The sequence below is a fragment of the Poromitra crassiceps genome, assembly GCF_964638095.1.
Source record: "Poromitra crassiceps genome assembly, chromosome: 13".
In the NCBI taxonomy this organism is placed as follows: Eukaryota; Metazoa; Chordata; class Actinopteri; order Beryciformes; family Melamphaidae; genus Poromitra; species Poromitra crassiceps.
This window is the reverse complement of record NC_139644.1, coordinates 6704255-6724678: the sequence shown is the minus strand read 5'-3', so window position 1 is coordinate 6724678 and position 20424 is coordinate 6704255. Positions and strand designations below refer to the sequence as shown.

General features: G+C 46.8%; 1 protein-coding gene across 1 annotated transcript in view; it reads right to left on the bottom strand.

The window, feature by feature from the left end:
• LOC310787900 (cadherin-1-like) overlaps positions 1 to 18706 on the bottom strand; it is a gene marked incomplete at its 5' end in the record, with an annotated part of 61472 nt that extends 42766 nt beyond the window's left edge. Inside the window, 3 exons of the mRNA XM_083649354.1 lie at positions 12891 to 13046; positions 13281 to 13418; positions 18599 to 18706. Of these exons, the coding sequence (XP_083505480.1) occupies positions 12891 to 13046; positions 13281 to 13418; positions 18599 to 18706 (402 nt within the window). The remainder of the gene's footprint in view (positions 1 to 12890; positions 13047 to 13280; positions 13419 to 18598) is intronic.
• Between the last annotated feature and the right edge of the window lie 1718 nt (positions 18707 to 20424).

Here is a 20424-nt window from a genome sequence, read left to right as displayed (position 1 = left end):
TGGCCCTACTTCACATTTAGTTTTACAATAAAAACACATTTCTGCAATGACTTTACATAATGTAGGCTATATTTATGTGCATCATCCTACCTGCAGCAGGGGAGAGAAAACGATATCTTTCTGGACAAACTTTCACCAATCTAATTAATCTCATCATATAGGGATAGGCTATATTTTTCTAGCTGATGCGTTTAGAACATTATTTTCACTTTGATCTTGCTATAGTGTAGCGTATTTACATGCTTGCAGTATTTAAACTGCAGTTAGATTGGTTTGAGAAGCATAATAATATGGAATAATAGCCTATATATGGAGACAGACAGGGGCCTACCGCCTCAAAAATAATTTTTTTGAGAGGGGCAATAACTTTATAAATATCAACAACTAGCCAACGCTGGTGGCATGTATGGAAAGAGTGTTGCTCAAAATGGTTGATAGTTATATCAATTTGGTAATTCAGTGGCGAACTAGAAATTTAATTATTTTTCTGCATGTATCTCTATGGCAGCGTGTCAAACTACGTTACGAGAGCAAAGTGACATGGGCTCGTTACAGCAGCACACCGCACAATAGGAGAAACCCCCCGCTCTGGGGTAACACAATGCGAGATTTCTCCACGTCATTCCCTCGTACAACTAGCGATAAACCGCGCAATGAAATCCGTTTTTAATTTGCGTTTTGGGGCAAAAGTTTTCCTCTCAGCGCAGTTGCAGGCTGCGCCTCCTCCCTCCTCCCAGACCCTGGCTGGCGAAACAGCCTGGCTCCTGCATGCATGGGGCGCTCTGTAACCTCACGGAGCAACAAACAAACACAGACAGAAATAGCTGGTGTGAGATTTTTCTGCTCAATACAGTCTGAGATTGGGTACAGGATTGAGGGAATCCCGCATCTTTTTGCGAAGGTGCGACTGGACAGGACGCTTTTCACAGACGGGCACAGTAGCTGAGTAGCCTGCTATAGTCGGAGCGAGGTGAGTGTCTCTGGGCACAGCTGCAGATCTCTCCTCCTCCTCCTCCACCCATTCACAGTCTGTCTGCTGCGCGCGCCCCCGCGGGTGCATGAGAGAGCAGACTCTCCCGTTTGACTGGCAGAGAGAAAGTGCTTCCAAGGGTAACTGTCTGCCTTTCCGAAGCCCTGCCACTCCGAACGTTAACTTCCATTATTCGGACTGGCGGTCGTTTACCTTTTTTTCATAGGCCCCACCATTACGAAAATTCCTGCCTTCATTATTCGAAATGTCGGCCCTTCCTCGTTTTTCTAAAGGAGCCGCCATTCAGAAGTGCCGACCTTAGGTTTAGGCGTGGGGGTGGGAGAGGTTAGGTTTTGGGTTAGGGTCTGGGGGAGGTTAGGTTCAGGCATGGGGGGAGGTTAGGTTTGGCGTGGGGCTGGGAGAGTAAATAAATAAGTTATGTTTATACAGCAGCTTTCACAGACAGTCAAATCAAGTTCGGAGTGGCGGACCTTATGGAAATCGGAGTGGTGGGATTTCTGAGTGGCAATATTTGTGAGTGCCGATATTTCGGAGTGGCAGAACGTCGGAGTGGCAGCACGTCGGAGTGGCAGCATGTAACCGCTTCCAAGTCGGACTGATAATATAAACAACATAATTAGAGCTTATCCAGGTAAGATATTTATAATGTAATGACACATTCAGCGATAAACTGTCTACAATGAAGACATATGTCAAATATGACAACGTGGTGTTCAGTATTTTAAGAGCACAGGAGCTACTTGCTTGATCAAACGGTCAAACCCAATCCGCGCAGCAAAACACACACACACACAGACACACCGAGAGAGCCCAGCTGCTGCTGCGCGCGCCCCCGGAGCTTGGGGCTAGTGCATGAGGTTACAGTACGACTCTCTCCCGCCCGCTCCCGCCTGCCTGGGCTGGAGACAGTGCTTCCAACTCGGACTGATAATATATACATCATCATTCAAGCTTATCCAGGTAAGATATTAATAAAGTAGTGACACATTCAGCGGGAAACTAACTATAATTAAGACATGTGCCAACTTTGACGACGTTTGGTTCAGTATTTTAAGAGCAAACTTCAATAGGAATAGGCTTGGAGTTCTGAGGAGCCGAAAGGGTACAGGGGGGGTAGGGGAGTAATTATCTTGAAATCCCATAGTCTTTGGGAACACTGTGACGTCAGTGTGTTCCTAATATCCCATTCATTTGAGAAAAAGAAAAAAAAGCAGTGTTCGACCCTTGGTGTCAAATGTGGAAATTTTGACCAGAATTCTTCACACATCACCCCCAAAGTCATATATATTGGTTAAAAGCTGAAAAAAAGTGTTTTGGGGGTTAGTTACACTTTAAAAGGCAAGCGTGTGACTCTTTACTGCACTTCTCCAATGAGCAGATGGTGCATAATTTTACGCTTAAAAGGCGTGGTTATAATGCTTGAGGCCGCGTGTAGCGACGACACCAAGATATCGAGTGCGCTGGTCCACACCCACTAATCTGGGCTGCGCCAGGCCCTAAACGCAGTTTCTACGCCGATGCAACGATAGGGCCCACTTTCTATAAAACATCATAATTCTAGTGCTTATCATCCTCAGTCACAAGGTGCTCTGGAGAGATTTCATCAGACGTTAAAGTCTATGATAAAAAGTACTGTCTAGAGACTGGCCGAGATTGGGATGAAGGTTTGCCGTTTCTTATTTTGGCTGCAAGAGAAAGTGTACAAGAGTCTACTGGCTTTAGCCCAGCGGACGTTGTGTTTAGACATACGGTACGCGGTCCACTTCGTCTGTTAAAGGAGAATTTTCTGTCAGAAACAGTGTTGCCACAAATGTGTTAGATTATGTGTGCAAGTTCAGAGAACGTTTGCACTCTGCTTGCGAGTTAGCCCGTGGTGCATTGGCAGATTCACAGGCCAAGATGAAGGAAAATTATGATAAAAAAGCAGTTAAACAGAGTTTTGCTGTAGGTGATAAAGTGCTTGTTTTCCTTCCTCTGGCAACTTCTTCTTTGCAGGCGAAATTTGGTGGTCCGTATGTCATTGAGAAATGCCTGAGTGAAACAGATTATGTGGTAAGTACACCTGATCGTGGAAAAAAATCTCGTGTTTGTCATATCAACATGATAAATTTGTATGTGTCTCGTGAGGAGAAAGATGTCGGGAGTGGGGTAGTGCTGCCCTCTGCTGTGGCATCAGTGTCACTGAGTCCACCCCAACAATATTCTCCAGAAAATGATGGATTACAAAGTATTGGGTCTGGTTCTACTCGGCGGCCTAATTCCGAAATCCTGGCCATTTTGCCAGAGTTTCCGAAGGATTTAGATGACATGGCGAGGGCAGACCTGATTGATTTGATTGAACAATTTTCCAGTTTGTTTTCTGATGTTTCTAGTCGTACCTCTGTAATTACACATGACATTGATGTGGAAGGGCATGTGCCTATTAAACAACATGCATACAGTGAATCCAAGTAAACGTGCTCTGTTTAAAAAAGAGGTAGAGTATTTATTGACTAATGGGATGGCAGTGCCAAGTTACAGTCCATGGAGTTCACCATGTTTGTTAGTGCCTAAGCCTGATAAAACATCACGTTTTTGTACAGACTACCGTAAAGTGAATAATGTAACCAAGGCTGATTTGTATCCTTTGCCACGGATGGAGGACTGTGTTGACAGGGTGGGAGCTGCAAAGTTTGTCACCAAATTGGATCTTCTCAAAGGCTACTGGCAAGTACCATTGTCTGAACGTGCCTCTGAAATTTTCGGCATTTGTGACACCAGATGGATTGTATCAGTACACTGTGATGCCATTCGGGTTGCGCAATGCACCGGCCACTTTTCAACGCTTGATGCACATAGTGCTGGCCGGTGTTGCGGATACTGATGTATACCTCGACGACATTGTAGTGTACTCTAACACTTGGGAGGACCATGTAAGGACCCTTAGAAATGTTTTTGGGCAATTGCAAAAGCTTACATTAAATCTTGCCAAGTGTGAATTTGGGAAAGCGACGGTACCGTATCTAGGTAACCAGGTGGGACAGGGACAGGTCCGGCCTGTTAATGGAAAAATCCAGGCGATTTTGGATTATCCTGTTCCTGGCTCTAAGCGTGCGCTCCACCGTTTTGTAGGCATGGCCAGTTATTACCGTAGCTTTTGTAAGAATTTTGCTGACGTGGCTGCTCCTCTAACTTCGATGACCAGTGTTAAACTGCCATTTGGGTGGACTCCGCCCTGTCGACTGTCTTTTCTTTCTTGTAAAGCTCTCCTTTGCAGTGCACCGGTGTTAGCAGCCCCGGATTTCTCGCAGCCGTTCCAGCTTGAGGTGAACGCGAGTGATCTTGGAGCTGGGGCCGTGTTACTGCAGGAGGATGAGCAAGGGGTTGTTCATCCGGTATGTTATTTTTCAAAAAGAATTAAGGATGCTCAATGAAATTACAGTACGATTGAGAAAGAAGCTCTTGCATTGCTTCTCTCCTTACAGTTTTTTGAAGTGTACATTGGTTCCACATATTTGCCTGTGATGGTGTACACTGATCATAATCCGCTTGTGTTTGTGAATCAGATGAGGAACGCAAATCGGAGGTTGATGGGGTGGTCGTTACTCCTACAGGATTACAACCTCGAGATCCGACACAAAAAGGGCACAGACAATGTTTTTGTGGACGCCCTTTCACGCATTGAGATGCCTCCTTGAATTAAAAAAAAAAGTAGTACAACTTAAAGTAATTTGATGCTGCATTAACGGGCACAGATATAGTTAAAGGTAAAAGATATTGTGAATATGTTTTTCACATACTTAAAAGTACTTTCCAAATTGTCCTCTCTTTCTTTTGAGGGGGGGACTTTTTTCTGGGTTGGGGGGTGTTACGACTGTCGTTTGTTTTTCTGATTTTCTTTGTGAATTATATAGTTTACATGTAGACTCGTCAATGGACTGAGAGTCCGGTTCATTTTCCTCGTCGGACGGGCACATTAGCTATTTCCGTGACATACTTCCTGGTTGCGGGTCTTTATGTTGTTGTCGACAGTGTCTTTGGCTCAGTCTTTCCCAGGTGCAGCTGGTTGGAGATTTGAGTGGACTGATTACATGCAACAGTTGCTGATTGGATAGCAGCCCTGTCTGTCTGCCTACATAGGGGACTCATTCCAACATGACAGCAGAGTTGTACTGGAGTGTGAGACCAGTACCCTCTCATCCGCGCACACATTGTCATTAAATTGTTTTTCTTTGTGCATTTTGGTTTTTGTTTCTAAATCATGTTTGTTTTCATGTGTGTTGCAGGAATGAGACGCTACCCATTGTGGTAGGGAACAGCAGTGCCGGCCGGGGGGTTAACATCAGGTATTGGTGAAGGCGGCGGCCTGCTGGACCAGATTTCTTTGTTAGGCAGAGCGTCCTCGTTCCTCCTTTTTCCATTTTTGAGCAATAAACATTTTTTTGTTGCAAATTTGTTACTGTTTCTGTGCATTTCATGTTACGGTCCTAACTCTAGACTTGGGGCGTAACAGGGCCTTCTAGTAAATTCGGCGTGCAAATGGTCCACCCAAAGCAGTGCTATTTTTTTGGTATTAATATGTTTCAAAATCTCGAAATAAGTATACAGTATTTACTCTGAGAAATGAAATAATGAGAAAAGGAACAATTATTGGTGGTTAAAACTGAATAGTGACATCACAACAGTCTAATCAAAATGTAACAGATGTGATTTGCCCATTATATAATTACACTATATTTATTTGTTGTTTCAAGTAACATACCTGTCAGTTTTCTTCTACCTCCACATCTGTTGTCATGTAATTGCCCCACCTCTTGTAGTGTTGCTCCTCCTTCCCAGTGCCTCTAAACTTCCTGCTACCCTCACCTCTTCCTCTTACTATGTTTCCTGGTGGAAGAGGTGGGTGTTGTTATCCTCTGTAATATATCACATTCCATCCTATCATTTCTGATCATTCCTGTTTATATTTTTGTTAGTCTTACCTTTGTAAAGTATGGATGCACCTGTTAGTTCATATATTTCCATGTTTTGACCACTTTGTGAATGTATTTTGACGAGTGAAATCCACTCACTGAATTTCCGGATATGTCCCTGTTTTCATGTGCAGGATTGTGGTGGGGAAAAGTATTGCAGAGTGGAGGATGATTGTCTTCATTTCTTTTCTGTCAGGTATGTTTATTGTGTTTTGTTTCACATGTTAAGTTTTGCACACGTACTGTTGTTGTTTGAATTCAATGTCAGAATAAACAGCATCTGACTTGAAGATATCCCGGTTGTTGATCATTAAAACACAACACAACGCAGAAGTCCACCGGTCACACTAATATTCCTCTAAATCTGTCTTAAAACTGCAAAAGAAAAGAAAAAAAACGCCCAAACTTTTTTAACCTCCCTTGCTTTCAAGCTCAGGAGCCGTCACTGGTATGTATGTATGTATGCATGTATGAAAAGTAACAAAAAAGTGTGGATAACAGCTTATGAGCGTGTGCAACATAACTGCATTAAATCATATGTATGATATAAAACATACCTCAAATATTTAATATGCATGTAGTGAGGTTTCCAGACCAAATTTCAAGCAGAAGGCCACACATGCATAACCTGATCACCCCGCGACGTCAGTTCTAGTATGACGTCAGCTATGTTGTGGTCAGTCAAGTCCAAGTATATCCAAGTCCACCTACTCATAAGGCAGGGAACCTGCTTGACCTGGTCTTCACCCGATCCTGCTGCACTTCCAACCTCACTGTCACTCCTCTCCCTGTATCTGATCATCACTTTATCACCTTTTCTCTTCCCATCTCCCTCCCCAACTCCCACTCACACTATCACCACCCGACGCAACCTAAAATCTCTCTCACCGACAGCCCTCTCCTCGGCTGTCCTGTCCCTGCTCCCTTCAGCTGAGCAGTTCTCTCTCCTATCCACTCAAGAGGCTTCCACTACTCTTTTATCCTCTCTCTCCTCTGCTCTTGACTCTCTCTGCCCTCTCACCTCGAAACCTCCTCGATCCTCTCCCCCTGCTCCTTGGTTGTCTGAATCTCGGCAAACTCATCGAACAGAGCTTCGGGCAGCTGAGAGGAAATGGAGAAAAACACAGAACCCCAGGGAGCTCTCTGCTTACCACCTTATCCACTCTAACTTTACATGTGCTGTCTCAACAGCAAAATTCTCCTTCTTAATTTCTGAAATCCAGTCCTCTGTCTCAAACCCCAGCAAACTATTTTCCACCTTCTCCTCTCTCCTCAACCCTCCCTCACCTCCCCCACCATCCTCCCTCTCTGCTGATGATTTTGTAACCTTCTTTGCTAAGAAGGTAGATGACATCAGCTCTTCCTCCCCCCCTCCAGTCAATAGCTGCAATACTCCCGACTCCCAACTCTCTGACCCCTGCTACAGGACTTACCTCCTTCTCTCCCCTCTACCCCAAAGAGGTCATTCAGCTTGTCATGTCTAACCGTGCCACCTCCTGCCCCCTTGATCCTATCCCTTCCTCTCTTCTCCAATCCATCTCCACTGATATATCTCCCTTCCTCACTACCCTGATCAACTCCTCTCTATCCTCTGGTCTTGTGCCAGCTCCTCTAAGGACTGCTAGAGTCAAGCCACTCCTTAAGAAACCCTCCCTTGACCCTACTGCCATACAGAACTACCAACCTATCTCTCTTCTCTCATTCATTTCCAAAACCCTTGAATGGGCTGCTTCTGAACAACTTTCTCTCTATCTCTCCCAGAATGACCTACTCGATCCTCTACAATCGGGCTTCAAGGCTTCTCACTCTACTGAGATGACTCTCCTTTCAGTCACTGAGGCCCTACACACTGCTAAGGCCTCATCCCTTTCCTCTGTCCTTGTCCTCCTTGACTTGTCTGCAGCTTTTGATACAGTAAATCACCAGATTCTTCTCTCTACTCTCTCTGATCTAGGCATCTCAGGATCTGCACTCTCCTGGTTTGCCTCCTATCTCTCTAACTGCTCATACCAGGTTCTATGGGGAGGATCCCTATCCAGATCTTGTACTCTTAGCACAGGTGTGCCCCAGGGCTCAGTCCTGAGCCCCTTGCTATTCCTTCTCTATATCAGATCTCTTGGCCATGTGATCTCATCTCATGGCTTCTCTTATCACTGCTATGCTGACGACACTCAGCTCTACCTCTCTTTCCCCCCTCAGACACCCAAATCGAGGCACGTATCGCTGCATGCCTCAAAGACATTGGTGCTTGGATGTCTGCCCACCATCTCAAGCTGAATCTTGGTAAGACAGAGCTACTCTTCCTCACTGGGAAAGACTGTCCCCTCACCGATCTTTCCATATCCATTGACAACACTATGGTGTTTCCCTCTCAAACAGCTAAGAACCTTGGAGTGATCCTTGACAATCAGCTGTCCAACTCAACCTACATCGCAGAACTGCCCGCTCCTGTAGGTTCTCCCTGTACAACATCCGCAAAATCCGTCCCTTTCTCACAAGGGAAGCAACACAACTCCTGGTCCAGGCACTGGTCATCTCTCGCCTGGACTACTGCAATGTTATTCTGGCTGGGCTACCTGCTGCAGCCATCCGACCGCTTCAGCTCATTCAGAACGCTGCTGCCCATCTGGTATTCAACCAACCCAAATTCTCTCATGTCACTCCCCTCTTCCGGGACCTTCACTGGCTTCCCATCTCGGCACGCATTCAATTCAAAACACTGGTTCTGTCCTACAGGGCAGTACACCAGACAGCCCCTCTGTACTTACAATCTATGGTCAGGCTCCAAATCTCTCACCGTTCCCTCCGCTCCCCCACCAGTGCAGGACGCCTCGCCCCTCCTCCACTACGGGGGCTCAAAAGTCGCTCATCCTGTTCGCGACTCTTCTCGTCCCTGGCACCTCAATGGTGGAACGAGCTTCCACCTTCGGTCAGGACGGCCGAATCACTGCCGATCTTTCGGAAAAGAAAAAAAAGACACACCTTTTCAGGCTCCATCTGGGCCCTTCTTGAACTAACTTATTTCTCTATTAAAAAAAAAACTAACCTAAACTAAACTTGTACCACTGTTCCTTCAGAAGTTGTAGTTGTCATAGACTGTGTTGCATAGTTGATTGCTCTATTGCTGACAAAAATGTGTTATTGTAAGTCGCTTTGGATAAAAGCGTCTGCCAAATGACGTAATGTAATGTCTCGCTGGCCAGCCTCCTCTCCCTTCTGTCCGAGGAGTCTGGCGCCGCAGGTCTCCATAGTGGGATTGCGATGGGCGGCACTTAGCGGCAGTGCCCTTGGAAAATAGTTTCAAACAATCCAACTTGTCGTTTTCAGTGTGTAGCAATGAGCTAGCAGGTTTCTGCCGTTAGCTTGCTAGCTAGTTAGCGTTGTTGTTTTCACTGAGGCGGCAGGGCACTATTTACAGCCACACACACGGAGGAGGGAGTGGAAGCCGCTCTGATTGACATGGTCGGAGCCAATGACCGAGCTTCTTAAGCGGGGAGCGGAAATCCGGGAGCGTCTGAAATCGATGCTTCCAATGGGAGAGCAGAGTAGAGCAGGGGGGGTTTAACCCAGTTATGGAGACCTGCGGCGCCACTCCTCGGACGGAAGGGAGAGGAGGCTGGCTCGCGAGACTAGGCCAAGTATGACATCCGCAATGACATCAGATATGACGTCAGTTCATTCTAGTATATATAGCAAGGGTTATATGTCACCTCTCTCTCTCTCTGGCCGATCATAGCAGCAGCTAGCTTCACGGCAGTCCATCTCCCCTGAAGCTGTCCTCGGAAGCGTCATTTTGCACTATATCTGCAGACCGAATCAGCATCCCAAGTCCTCTTTACCCGTGGATAATCCCCGTGGATCTTTCAACACTCCCCACTCCACTCCCGGCATGTCGGATTCCGAGCAAGAGCAGTCCATGGACAGTGAGAGAGCTTCAATGACGATACCCTGTTCCAGATCGGCAACGGAGCGTATCTGCCTTCCAAGACGTCTGAGCCGGTCCGCCCTATACGCTCACTACGCAGCTTGCGTAAGGCCCCAACACTGTGAAAGCCAAGGCCCCGCACAAATTGCACAAACAAACTTACATTGATAAGAAATGACAAATAATGGATAGATCCATTACAACTCCAGCACAGCAGAGCTGCCATTTTGGCCTGGAGGAGACACCTCTGATTGGCTGTTATGCAGTGGCGAACCATCAGGGCCTTCTAGGTATTCACTGAAGGCCCATTGGCCCAAGAAGAAATTGAAAAGAAAATAATTTTCCCCTTAATAAATTATTTGTATTATTTATTATTTGTTATTCATTTTTATTCACTGAAGTAATAATGTCCGTAAATTGCTATGATCTTGCACTCACTTTGTTTCAGCAAATATGGGGTTAAATATTTGGACCAGCCTCTACCGGCAAATGGCATTTGATTGACAGCAAGCCATGACAGCAAGCCAGCCTTCGCGAAGACCCACTCTGGTCATGAAATGGGGATGACAATTTTGATGACAGGTGTTTTAACCAATCAGAATTCCATTGAGTTGTGGAGTTAGCCAATCACAATTACCGTAAATTCCGGACTATAAGACGCACCGGTCTATAAGCCGCGGGACCAAAATTGACTATTTTTTTCTTCTATAAGCCGCACCGGACTATAAGCCGCGGGTGTTTTGATGTTTAATTACCATGTGAAAGGGTTCGTGCACAGAGAGGAATGTCGGGAAAGAGATCGCTGTTTGGGGAAGCTCCCATTTATTAACATTTCAACAAAACAAAACAAAAGTCAGGTCACTAATCCCCAGACAAAATCACACAACAATAGGCTACCGTATATGTGCAGCAAACCTGTAACCAGAGAAGTCAAGTCACTAATCCTCGTCTTCCTCTTCTTCCTGCGTACTGAAACCACCAAAGTCCTCATCTTCAGTGTCGGAAACGAACAGGTTCAGGGTGGCTTCGTCAACCACTCTCCTCTCTCCTTCATTGTCACTCAAAACCAACGAACTCCTCTTCATCACTGTCGGCATCGAACAGCCTCTGAAGCCTCTGACGGCCCTCAGCGCCAGCTGTGGCGGCGTCATCCTTTTCATCCCGCAGCAGTCCAGCGTTTTGGAACCCGTTGGTGATTGTGGATGTTTTCACACTCCTATAATATTCCGTGATCTTCCTTTGTGTGAATTCGCCGAAGTTTGTGATTTTCTCCTGGTAGTCGGGAGGGAGTTGTTCAGTAGTTCTCCCCCGGACGGACAGTCCCTTTCGTCTCATGAATCGGTAGCACCAAGATGGCCCACCTCTGAAATGTTCAATTTTCATCTCGGTGGCGATTGTTTTGGCCTTCAGTCGGATCTGCACCGTGGAAACGTCTCGGCCGTCTCCTCTCTGGGTCAACACCCAGTCCTCAAGGGAATCTTCAAGTTCCGGCCATCTGCTTTTGTGGCCTCTGAAGGACTTTTTTGTCTTATTACACTGAGACAGTTCCTGCTGCTGCTGCTTCCAACGTCTCACCATTGACTCATCGATGCCCAGGATACGCGCTGCTGCTCTGTTTGTTTCTTTTAGTGCGAGTTCGACTGCTTTCAGCTTGAAAGCTGCGTCGTGTGACTTTCTGCGTACCTTCCCCATGGTAAGTGAGAGAGAGACTGCTTGTCTTGTTGTGATTCCGGGCTGATGAACTTTGCTTACCGTAATTACCATATGTAAGGGTTCACGCACAGAGGGGATTGTTGGCTGTTTGAGGAAGCTCCCATTTACCGTATTACCGTAACATTTCAACAAAACAACATAACACAACACCTTTGTTTATTTCGACAGTGCACACAGTGTCCGCGGTGTGGTGAAAAGAGGGCAAGAGAGGAAATTAAAACAGAAGTGGATTTATAGTTAGAAAGAGTGCTAAAAAAGAGAGATTTTTTTTTTTTTTTTTTTTTTTTTCTGAAAAAATCCATAGATAAGACGCACCGTTATATAAGCCGCAGGGGCCAAAAAACGGGAAAAAAGCCGCGGCTTATAGTCCGGAATTTACGGTAGTTGAGTTGTGGGTGGGATATTCCCAGGGATTTGCGAATCCAAGCCAACCAGGAGACGAGACGGATGACAAGGAGGGAGGAGTTCATGATCATTCTGAGATTTCGGGCAACTAGGAAGTGTGGCGGAGTTTTCAAGATGCCTGTTCAAACCGTTCTTTTAATACATCCATGGTTAAAACCAAAGGATAAAATTAGAGCTATCAACCTGCAATATTACTGCTGTGTGGTGCTGTGCTGTGCGATGGGTTGCTTGTTGCTTTTTGGTGGATTTGGGTTTTGTCTTCAAGTGAACCACTGTGAACGTCATTGGTAAGTTATACTTTTATTTTATTTTATTGCTGGTGGTGTCGCTGGGGCAGCTTGCTGTCGGTGTGCAGGGGGAGTTTGTGTTATTGACAGTGACAGCCATTTGTTTATGTAGCCTAATGTCATTTTCATAGCTGAGGAGGAGTAGTGGAGTAATTATTGTGTGTAACGATACAGCGACCAAAGCTGACTGTGAAAGTCAAGACAACTCATCATAGATCTTGGGCATGTAGTTACCGTCAGGCTCTTCTAAATTTCGTGTCAACACTGCAGTTGGAAGAGCCCTCCCATCGAGCATAGCATTTTCGTTAGACAATCAGTGTTGGGCATTAAACTCACCTTATTTCTGCACTTTTAAGTCACAGGTAGGGTCGTGTGGGGCAAACTAATTATATCGGAAGCCTAGTTGCCGAAAAAAGTGAGAGGTGGTGGTCTGTCTAAATGCATTGTAGAATGTATGTACAAGACAAAATGATGCCAGTGTGCATGCGTCTGGACTCTGTTTCCAGGCAACTCGGTGATTCTCGTCAAACTTTGTCTTAAAAAAAAGAACAGCTCACTTTTTTCGGCAACATGTATGTATAAAAATGTAGAGATTATCTACAGACTATTTAACATACACGGTACTTGTCCTGCCTCTCTCTGTCCAGTGGCTGAGTAACATAGAGAAAACCAGAACTTCTGTCGATTACGAAGAGGCCAACAGGAGGCTGATCCGCTCCTGGTCCAGTGATGCTGTACCAGATCCTCACCTTATCATCTTTATCAGAACGGATCTGGACAAAACACACAAAGCCTGCATGCGTTAGACTTCATTACACCACAACAACTTCAAACGCCACAATAGAAATTCAAAAACCACAATGGGGGGAAAAGGTAAGTAAAAGGTAAAAAAAAAGTAACTGAACAAAATGTCAATGTTGGAAACGGGTTTGTGAATTTGTTGTACCATACTTTAGAGATGGAAGTCTTCAAGCTGCAGTTTGACTGGGCTTTTGTGTTGTTCTTACCCGCGCCACTGATGTGGGGAAGGGTCCATTGTTATTCTCACGGACGTTAATAGGAGGGATGGTCCATCGCTTTCTCCTCTTCAACCCTCCAGTGGACTTGGGGAAGGTCAGAACAGGCACATCTGGACTGGCCACAGTCTGGGAAAACATGCAGACATGTGGTCAGTAAAGGGTTGCACAGGAGTCAGGACTACCAGGGTAGACTACTTGCATATACTCTGAAAATAAACATAATCAACTTCCTATAAGAGGCAAAGCTGTTGTAGACTACATGGGATCATGTCTATGTTCCCCGGGTTCTATGTTCCCCGGGTTCTATATTCCCCGTTTTTCACTAACCTCTCCCAGCCCCCACGCCAAACCTAACCTCCCCCCATGCCTAAACCTAACCTCCCCCAGACCCTAACCCAAAACCTAACCTCTCCCACCCCCACGCCTAAACCTAAGGTCGGCATTGCGGGTGGTCTGCATAGCGGGTGGACACCATTTGGGAAAAACGGGGAACATAGGACCCGGGGAACATAGGACCCGGGGAACATAGGGATGACCCCGACTACATTGTGACACCACATGTTGATCTAGAAAGTTGTCTTGAATGTACTGTTCACACAGCCCTTGAGCTTGTTTAAACAGTTGGATATGAAGGTATTAATCTGATTGATGACCGCAGCAGACTGCCTGACCACTCAGTGCCGTGCTTACGATTCCAAGCAGGAATATTTTGTAATCATCAGAACACTGTTAGTAGGCCAGGGGTGGGCAACATTTTTTACCTGATGGCCATACTGACATCAAGTAAGCGAAGGGCCACACATTGGAGATTATACCTGCCAACACTCCTGATTTTCACGGGAGTCTCCCTATTTTTAACCCTCTCTCCTGTTGTGATTGGTAATTTCTTGTTAATCGCCTGATATAATAGTGATACAAATCCAATGGCTGTAGCAGATGAGATTTATTAACATAATTCTGCCTTTTACTGAGTTTTTGGGGGTCGTTTTGTTTTTCTTTGAGTCCGGCCCTGGGGCCACATTTTGCCCCAGGCCCCAGGGCCGCAATAAATGATTGTAGAACAGTAATCTCTTACACATGAGATTACTTTTAGCCTTTTAGTCATAACGATTATTGAAAGATAGCCTATTCCATATTCCAGACTGAAATGTTATAACAGAAGTGGAGTATTGGCCAGAATGACATAAACATTTGGACACCTATTCTTGCATGTTGTGTTCAGGTGCCCACAATTCCATCGCGGGCCACATAGCCCGCGGGGCCGCAGGCCATATTTTGCCCATGTGTGCTGTAGGCTCACAGCAACAAGCAAAAAGACATAACATACATTTTCCGGTTAATTCTCTCTCTTCTGAGATATGCCATAAGGCTCTGCTTGAGGTTATAGATCAACTGCAAAATGGCCTGAAAACTCGAGATAATGTAGATCATTGTTATGATCGTTTGTGTGACCTTCTGTATAAGGAAATGGATCAATGCTGTGTTGTTAAGTATTACAGAGTAAAAGGACCATACTGGAATAATGAACAAAATTAGTTATGGCTTACTTTGCACTCAGCGGAAAAAAACATTTTTGAAGTGTAAGGACCAGGGCGAGAGAAGGAAATTACAGAATGCATTTAAACACTACAAATCAAATTTGGACAGAAGGCTTAGGTTCTTCAAGAGACATTTCAAGAGAGGACAAACACTACGGTTAAAACAATTACAGATTAAAATCCACAGCAATTTTGGAGGTAAGTAAATAAATTAGGTCCCAAAAAGAGTAAACTGATTCCAATAGAGATCCTGCTGGATAATGGTGAATCATCATTTGACACTGACCAGATATTAAAGAAGTGACACAGGACACACAGGAAGTAAGTGACTTAATTGATGGACTGAAGGTGGCTTCTGCTAGTCATGATAACATATCTGCCTTCCTTGTCAAACAGGTGAAGCAGTCCATACTACACCCCCTTACTCACATTTTTTCTCTGTCCCTGAAAACACGAGTTCCAAATGACTTAAAGTTATTCCCATTTTCAAATCAGATGATCCATCTTCCTTCAATAACTATAGACCTATATCCATCTTACCCTGTTTTTAAAAAATCTTAGAAAAAAATGTCTATAAAACGATCCTTTCTCATTTAGATACCAATTTAATTCTCTATAAACACCAGTATGGTATTGTCTGTAAATATGTTTTAATTTAAATTGCTGTTTATACATTTGTTCGCTAAAACTGTTATGTATTTTTCGTACTGTGTTATAACCTGGTTGTATGTCGCTTTGGATAAAGGCGTCTGCTAAATATCAATAAAGTAAAAAAAGTAGAGACAGAGAGACAGACAGCTGAAAGTAACCTAGGCTATGAGGCAAATAATCCTAAAATAGCTCAGTCTAATGCCAGTTCAATTTCAGGCAGTGCATTGAAAGTCAAGCAACATTATCATGCAGATTACTGACTAGTATTAGTCTATCAATCTGACAGACAGACAGGCAGACAGACAGACAGACTTTCACTGGATGCAGAAATTACGCAGCTGCTCTCTCCCTCTGTCTCCCCTTGCAGGCTGCAAGGGAGAGAGAGAGAGAGAGAGAGAGACGGCAGAGACGGGTTGCCATGTTCGTTATCATAACCCCCGAAGAGGCAGATTTTTAAGAGGTTAAAACGTTACATAAACAGCCTAAACTAGTCTAAAATAACAAACCAATAACACAACTCCACAATACAACCCTGACAAACTTTAGAAACAGCGTTTTAAATCCTAGAGTAGTCTATAATATAGCCTATTTGCAAGTAGGCTACTTCCAACCCATTTAACTGGCAACGTGAGGAGGGCGCACGTGCAGCAGAGTGAGAACGCAGAGCAGCAGGCTGTCAGCGCAGTATACTTTCACTTTTGACTTCAACTTCAAGAGCTTCAAAAGTATATTTAGCGGTCGAATTTCACAATAATCTTTACAGAGAATGAAAGCCAAGGCTTTATTTTACTATAATCTGATGAAACCCCAAAACAGGAGAAATAAATATTATCTGATAAAATCGCGTTTTCTAGACAAACAGCCAGCGCGACAAGCGACTGATTTGGTCAGAGCAGCAGGTCACATATACAAATTATGTATAACCATATTGTAACGTTCCTGGTAACTCATGAGGCAGAGGCTTCTTGTTGGTACAAGGTTCTTTATTCTCCGTTAGTTATATTACAACTCTCAGCGGTTGTCACGCTCATAGCTAGCAGCATTTCCTCTAGGCAGTGTGTGGAGACTGACCGCGCATGCTCAGTCTCCCCCGGAAGTATCCCCACAGCATAGTGTTCCCCAATACAACACTCCCACACATTAGTTCCTATCTGTAGTTGAGACACTACCAATGCTCACCCCTGTATGTGTAATGCTGATTCGCTACATACTCCCCGCCCAACAATAAGGTCAACGGCCACGTTGATACCACATCACACATCCCCTTGTACCAAAACACACCCAGCATCTTTCTTTCTTTTTTAACAGCTTCTTTGTTTTTTTCAACCACATTTTATGTTTCAATCTCAGGCTTTTCCCACATCTCCTCCCCCACAATATCTCATGTCATGCACATCATTTACTTTTTGTTACCACATTTCCAACCACCATCTCCTCCTTTTTTTTTTTACTCAAAGTCCCCCAAGTGTCCCATTAAACACAGTCCTCACACTCCCTGTAGTATCTCCACACGTCCTCCTCGTGTCCGGCCCAGTAGAAAAGTGCACTAACATTGCGGAGCATCTTCTCAGGCTCGTCATGTCCCGTACGGCCCCTGTGCGCCCACCGCACAACCAACCCCCGCAAGTATCTGGGCACAATCGTCTGCCTCCCCTCAAACCCGTGCCCTGTTCTCCCCAACAGCCCATCTTCATCCAGCCGCAGGTCGGAAAACATGTTCCACAGTTCTTTCTTGGCACCGGAAAACATGTGAGTTTCCCCCACGGGGGGCCGGCGTCGTTAGGCACCTTATTAAACATACACTTAAATTTACAATTAAACGTTAGGCATCCGTAATAGTAGCAGCTGCAGTACGGTACGGTACGACTACTGCACTATTTGTGCATATTAAGGAGTCTCGTGGCCTTGCGTGGGTGGCCGGGGCCGCCACCCACGCAAGCACCGGACCGATCTCCGCGTCCTCCGCCTGCCTGCGTTTAAACTCACTATGATGGTCATGTCGTCGTCCTCCAGGTCCACATCTGCACAGCCCCCCTCGTCTTGCCCTCGCTCGTCCTCCCGTCCCCCTCCCCCAGGGGGCGGCGTGTTCAGGACAGCAGGGGGAACACAACCGGCCTCGATCTCCACCTCGGCTTTCCGCCCAGCAATCGTGGGGCCCGCAGTGCAGTTTCTGGCCAAGTGCTCAGGCGAACGGCACGTCCAGCAGAGTCTCACCTGCCCACCACCCGCACGCCTCTCCTCTCCCGCCGTCCCCCGGTCCCCGACAGCCCCTCGACACTCTCTGGCCAGGTGTCCCGGTCTCCCACATGTCCAACACAGTCTCCCCTGTGGCTCCGCGTGGGGCCCGTGCTCAACTGTGACGCGGTATACAGTGATGTTGTTAACGTTAGGCCGCTCCCCTGGAACGGTGGGAGGGTGGCCCATCTGGACTACTGGCCCCCCTGCAAATGTCAATGTGCTTTTTCCTAGGTCTACTGTGCATTTGTTCAGTGTTAAGTAGTCTTCCCCCAGGATGCAGGGCCCCGCCATTTCTACCACCCACACCGGAAAGTCCACTGTCTGTCCCCCCACTGTTATCATTATGTGTCCCCTCCCCCTCATTGGCATCAACTCACCGGATACTGTTCTTAGCAGCTGTGTCGCTGGCTGCTCCAGGCGCGTCCCCTCGGGCATCATGTTGACGTTCACCAGCGTTGCCGTACACCCCGTGTCCACCAGGGCGGCGCAGTATCTCCCCTGTAGGTAGACTGGAACATGGCAGCCGTTCATCGCGCGGCCCGCTCTGCATGTTGACAGCTCCGGCGATGTCGTCTACTTCGGGGCACGAAGGAGCCCCACCTCCCCATTGCTGTCGATGGGCTCCCTCCCGCGATGACGTGGCTATGGGGAATATGACATCGGGGACCCGTCTCGCCCCTTCTAGACGGGCCCCGTGTCGTTTCCCTGGTTCCACGCTCCTCCGCGGCACTCTCTGGCCCGATGTCCGGGGCATCCACAGGTCCAGCAGCGCATGGCCCCGGGCCCCCTGGGCCAGGTATTGTCTCGTGGGGCGGGCTGCAGGGTCGCGCTTCGGAGCAGTTCTTTTAACTGCTGCACCGACTCGGACAGTTCTCTCACCATGTTGCCTTGTTTCGTCAACGCCATCTTCCATGCTGGCTCTTCTTGCAGCGGGCTCTCTGCCGCCATTCCCACCACGAGGGCGGCTCCCCCCGCGTCGCTGTCCATGGCCCCGCCCTCCACTGTCTCTCTTTCCAACGCTAGCTCCAGCGCTACTCCTAGTGTCTTTGGCCGTTGCAGCATTACTTGATCTCTTAGGCCTCTCGGCGCGATTGCCTGGATGAAGTAATTTCGGGCTAACTCCTCCCGTGATTCTGGCGGCAACCGGCTGTATACACGCCGGCTGAGGATCTCAATGTCTGTAGCCAGCGCCCGCAGCGACTCCCCTGGTCGCCTGCGCCTGTTACACAGTTCTGCGACCATGATGCCTTCCTCTTTGCACTGTCCAAACCGCCTCCTCAGGGCCGCCATCACAATGTCTAAGTCTTTTGTATCTGCCATTGCCGCCACACATGTTATAGCTTCGCCCTCGAGCGACATCACCAAGTGACTGGCTCTCTCTTCCCTCGACCAGCCATTCATGTCCGCTGCTACGTTAAACATTGTGCAATATGGCTCCCACTCGCCTTTACCGTTGAATTTTGGCGGGGTGATTTCCTTTCTTCCTCGCCGCCCGCTGTCCTTTGTCGCCTCGACCCGTGTCCCGTCTTTGTCCTCGGCCCGCAGGCTAGCTCCGCTGGGCTGTGGCACAGCCTCCATGGCTACAGCGGCAATGTCAACCCGCTCAATCTTCACCCTCACCGGCCCCGGTTCCTCCGCTCCTTCTCCCGCCTCGCTAGCTTGCCTGCTAGCTCCCTTGAGCCGCGGGATAGCTTCCGTGGCTACGGTGATAGCGCTGTCTAGTTCGGATTTTATCCTCACCAACCCCAGGCTTTCTGCTGCTTTCCCCGCTTGGCTCTCTGTGGTAGCGGCTGCGTCTACCCAGGCATCTTCCTCCTCGGACGCCTGGTAGTCTGCCCCGGCTCTTGCCTTTCCCGCCTCTCGTTCGAGTCTTTTGCGCTCTTTCTTCAGGAACTTGTTAACCATCTCGCCGAATCTGGAGGCAATATTCACCGTTTAAACTTCTGACGCCAGTGTAACGTTCCTGGTAACTCATGAGGCAGAGGCTTCTTGTTGGTACAAGGTTCTTTATTCTCTGTTAGTTATATTACAACTCTCAGCGGTTGTCACGCTCATAGCTAGCAGCATTTCCTCTAGGCAGTGTGTGGAGACTGACCGCGCATGCTCAGTCTCCCCCGGAAGTATCCCCACAGCATAGTGTTCCCCAATACAACACTCCCACACATTAGTTCCTATCTGTAGTTGAGACACTACCAATGCTCACCCCTGTATGTGTAATGCTGATTCGCTACAATATACTTGCAGCAGTTACATACAAAGTCAGCAGGAAATCTCACCTGGAAAAAGACGGCTAGAAATCCCAACACCGCGAACCAGGCGGGCCCCATTTGATTGTAAATCCTCTTTCAATATTCCTCGCAAGGGAAAGAGTCAATGTAATCAATTTAAAATATATTCCTTTGTGTCTTTCGTCGTAGTTAGTCTTGTCTCTTGACTCAACTGAGGGAGGGTGAATCAAGCCAGATGAGTTGCAGCAGGTAGCTTCTTTCTACGTATGACATCAGCTCATACAGATGCGCGCGTGCCGCATTCGAAATATGGGCATAGAGATGAGCCAGTCACACACCGGACAGACAGATACTGATGGTTTCTGTCAGAGAAGTAGCTGTTAAAAGAAACGGTAGGCTATAGCTTCCACCAATGTGATGTAGCTTCTAACATTAGCTGCTTCTACAACTTTGTATCATTTCCTCCTATTGTGCAGA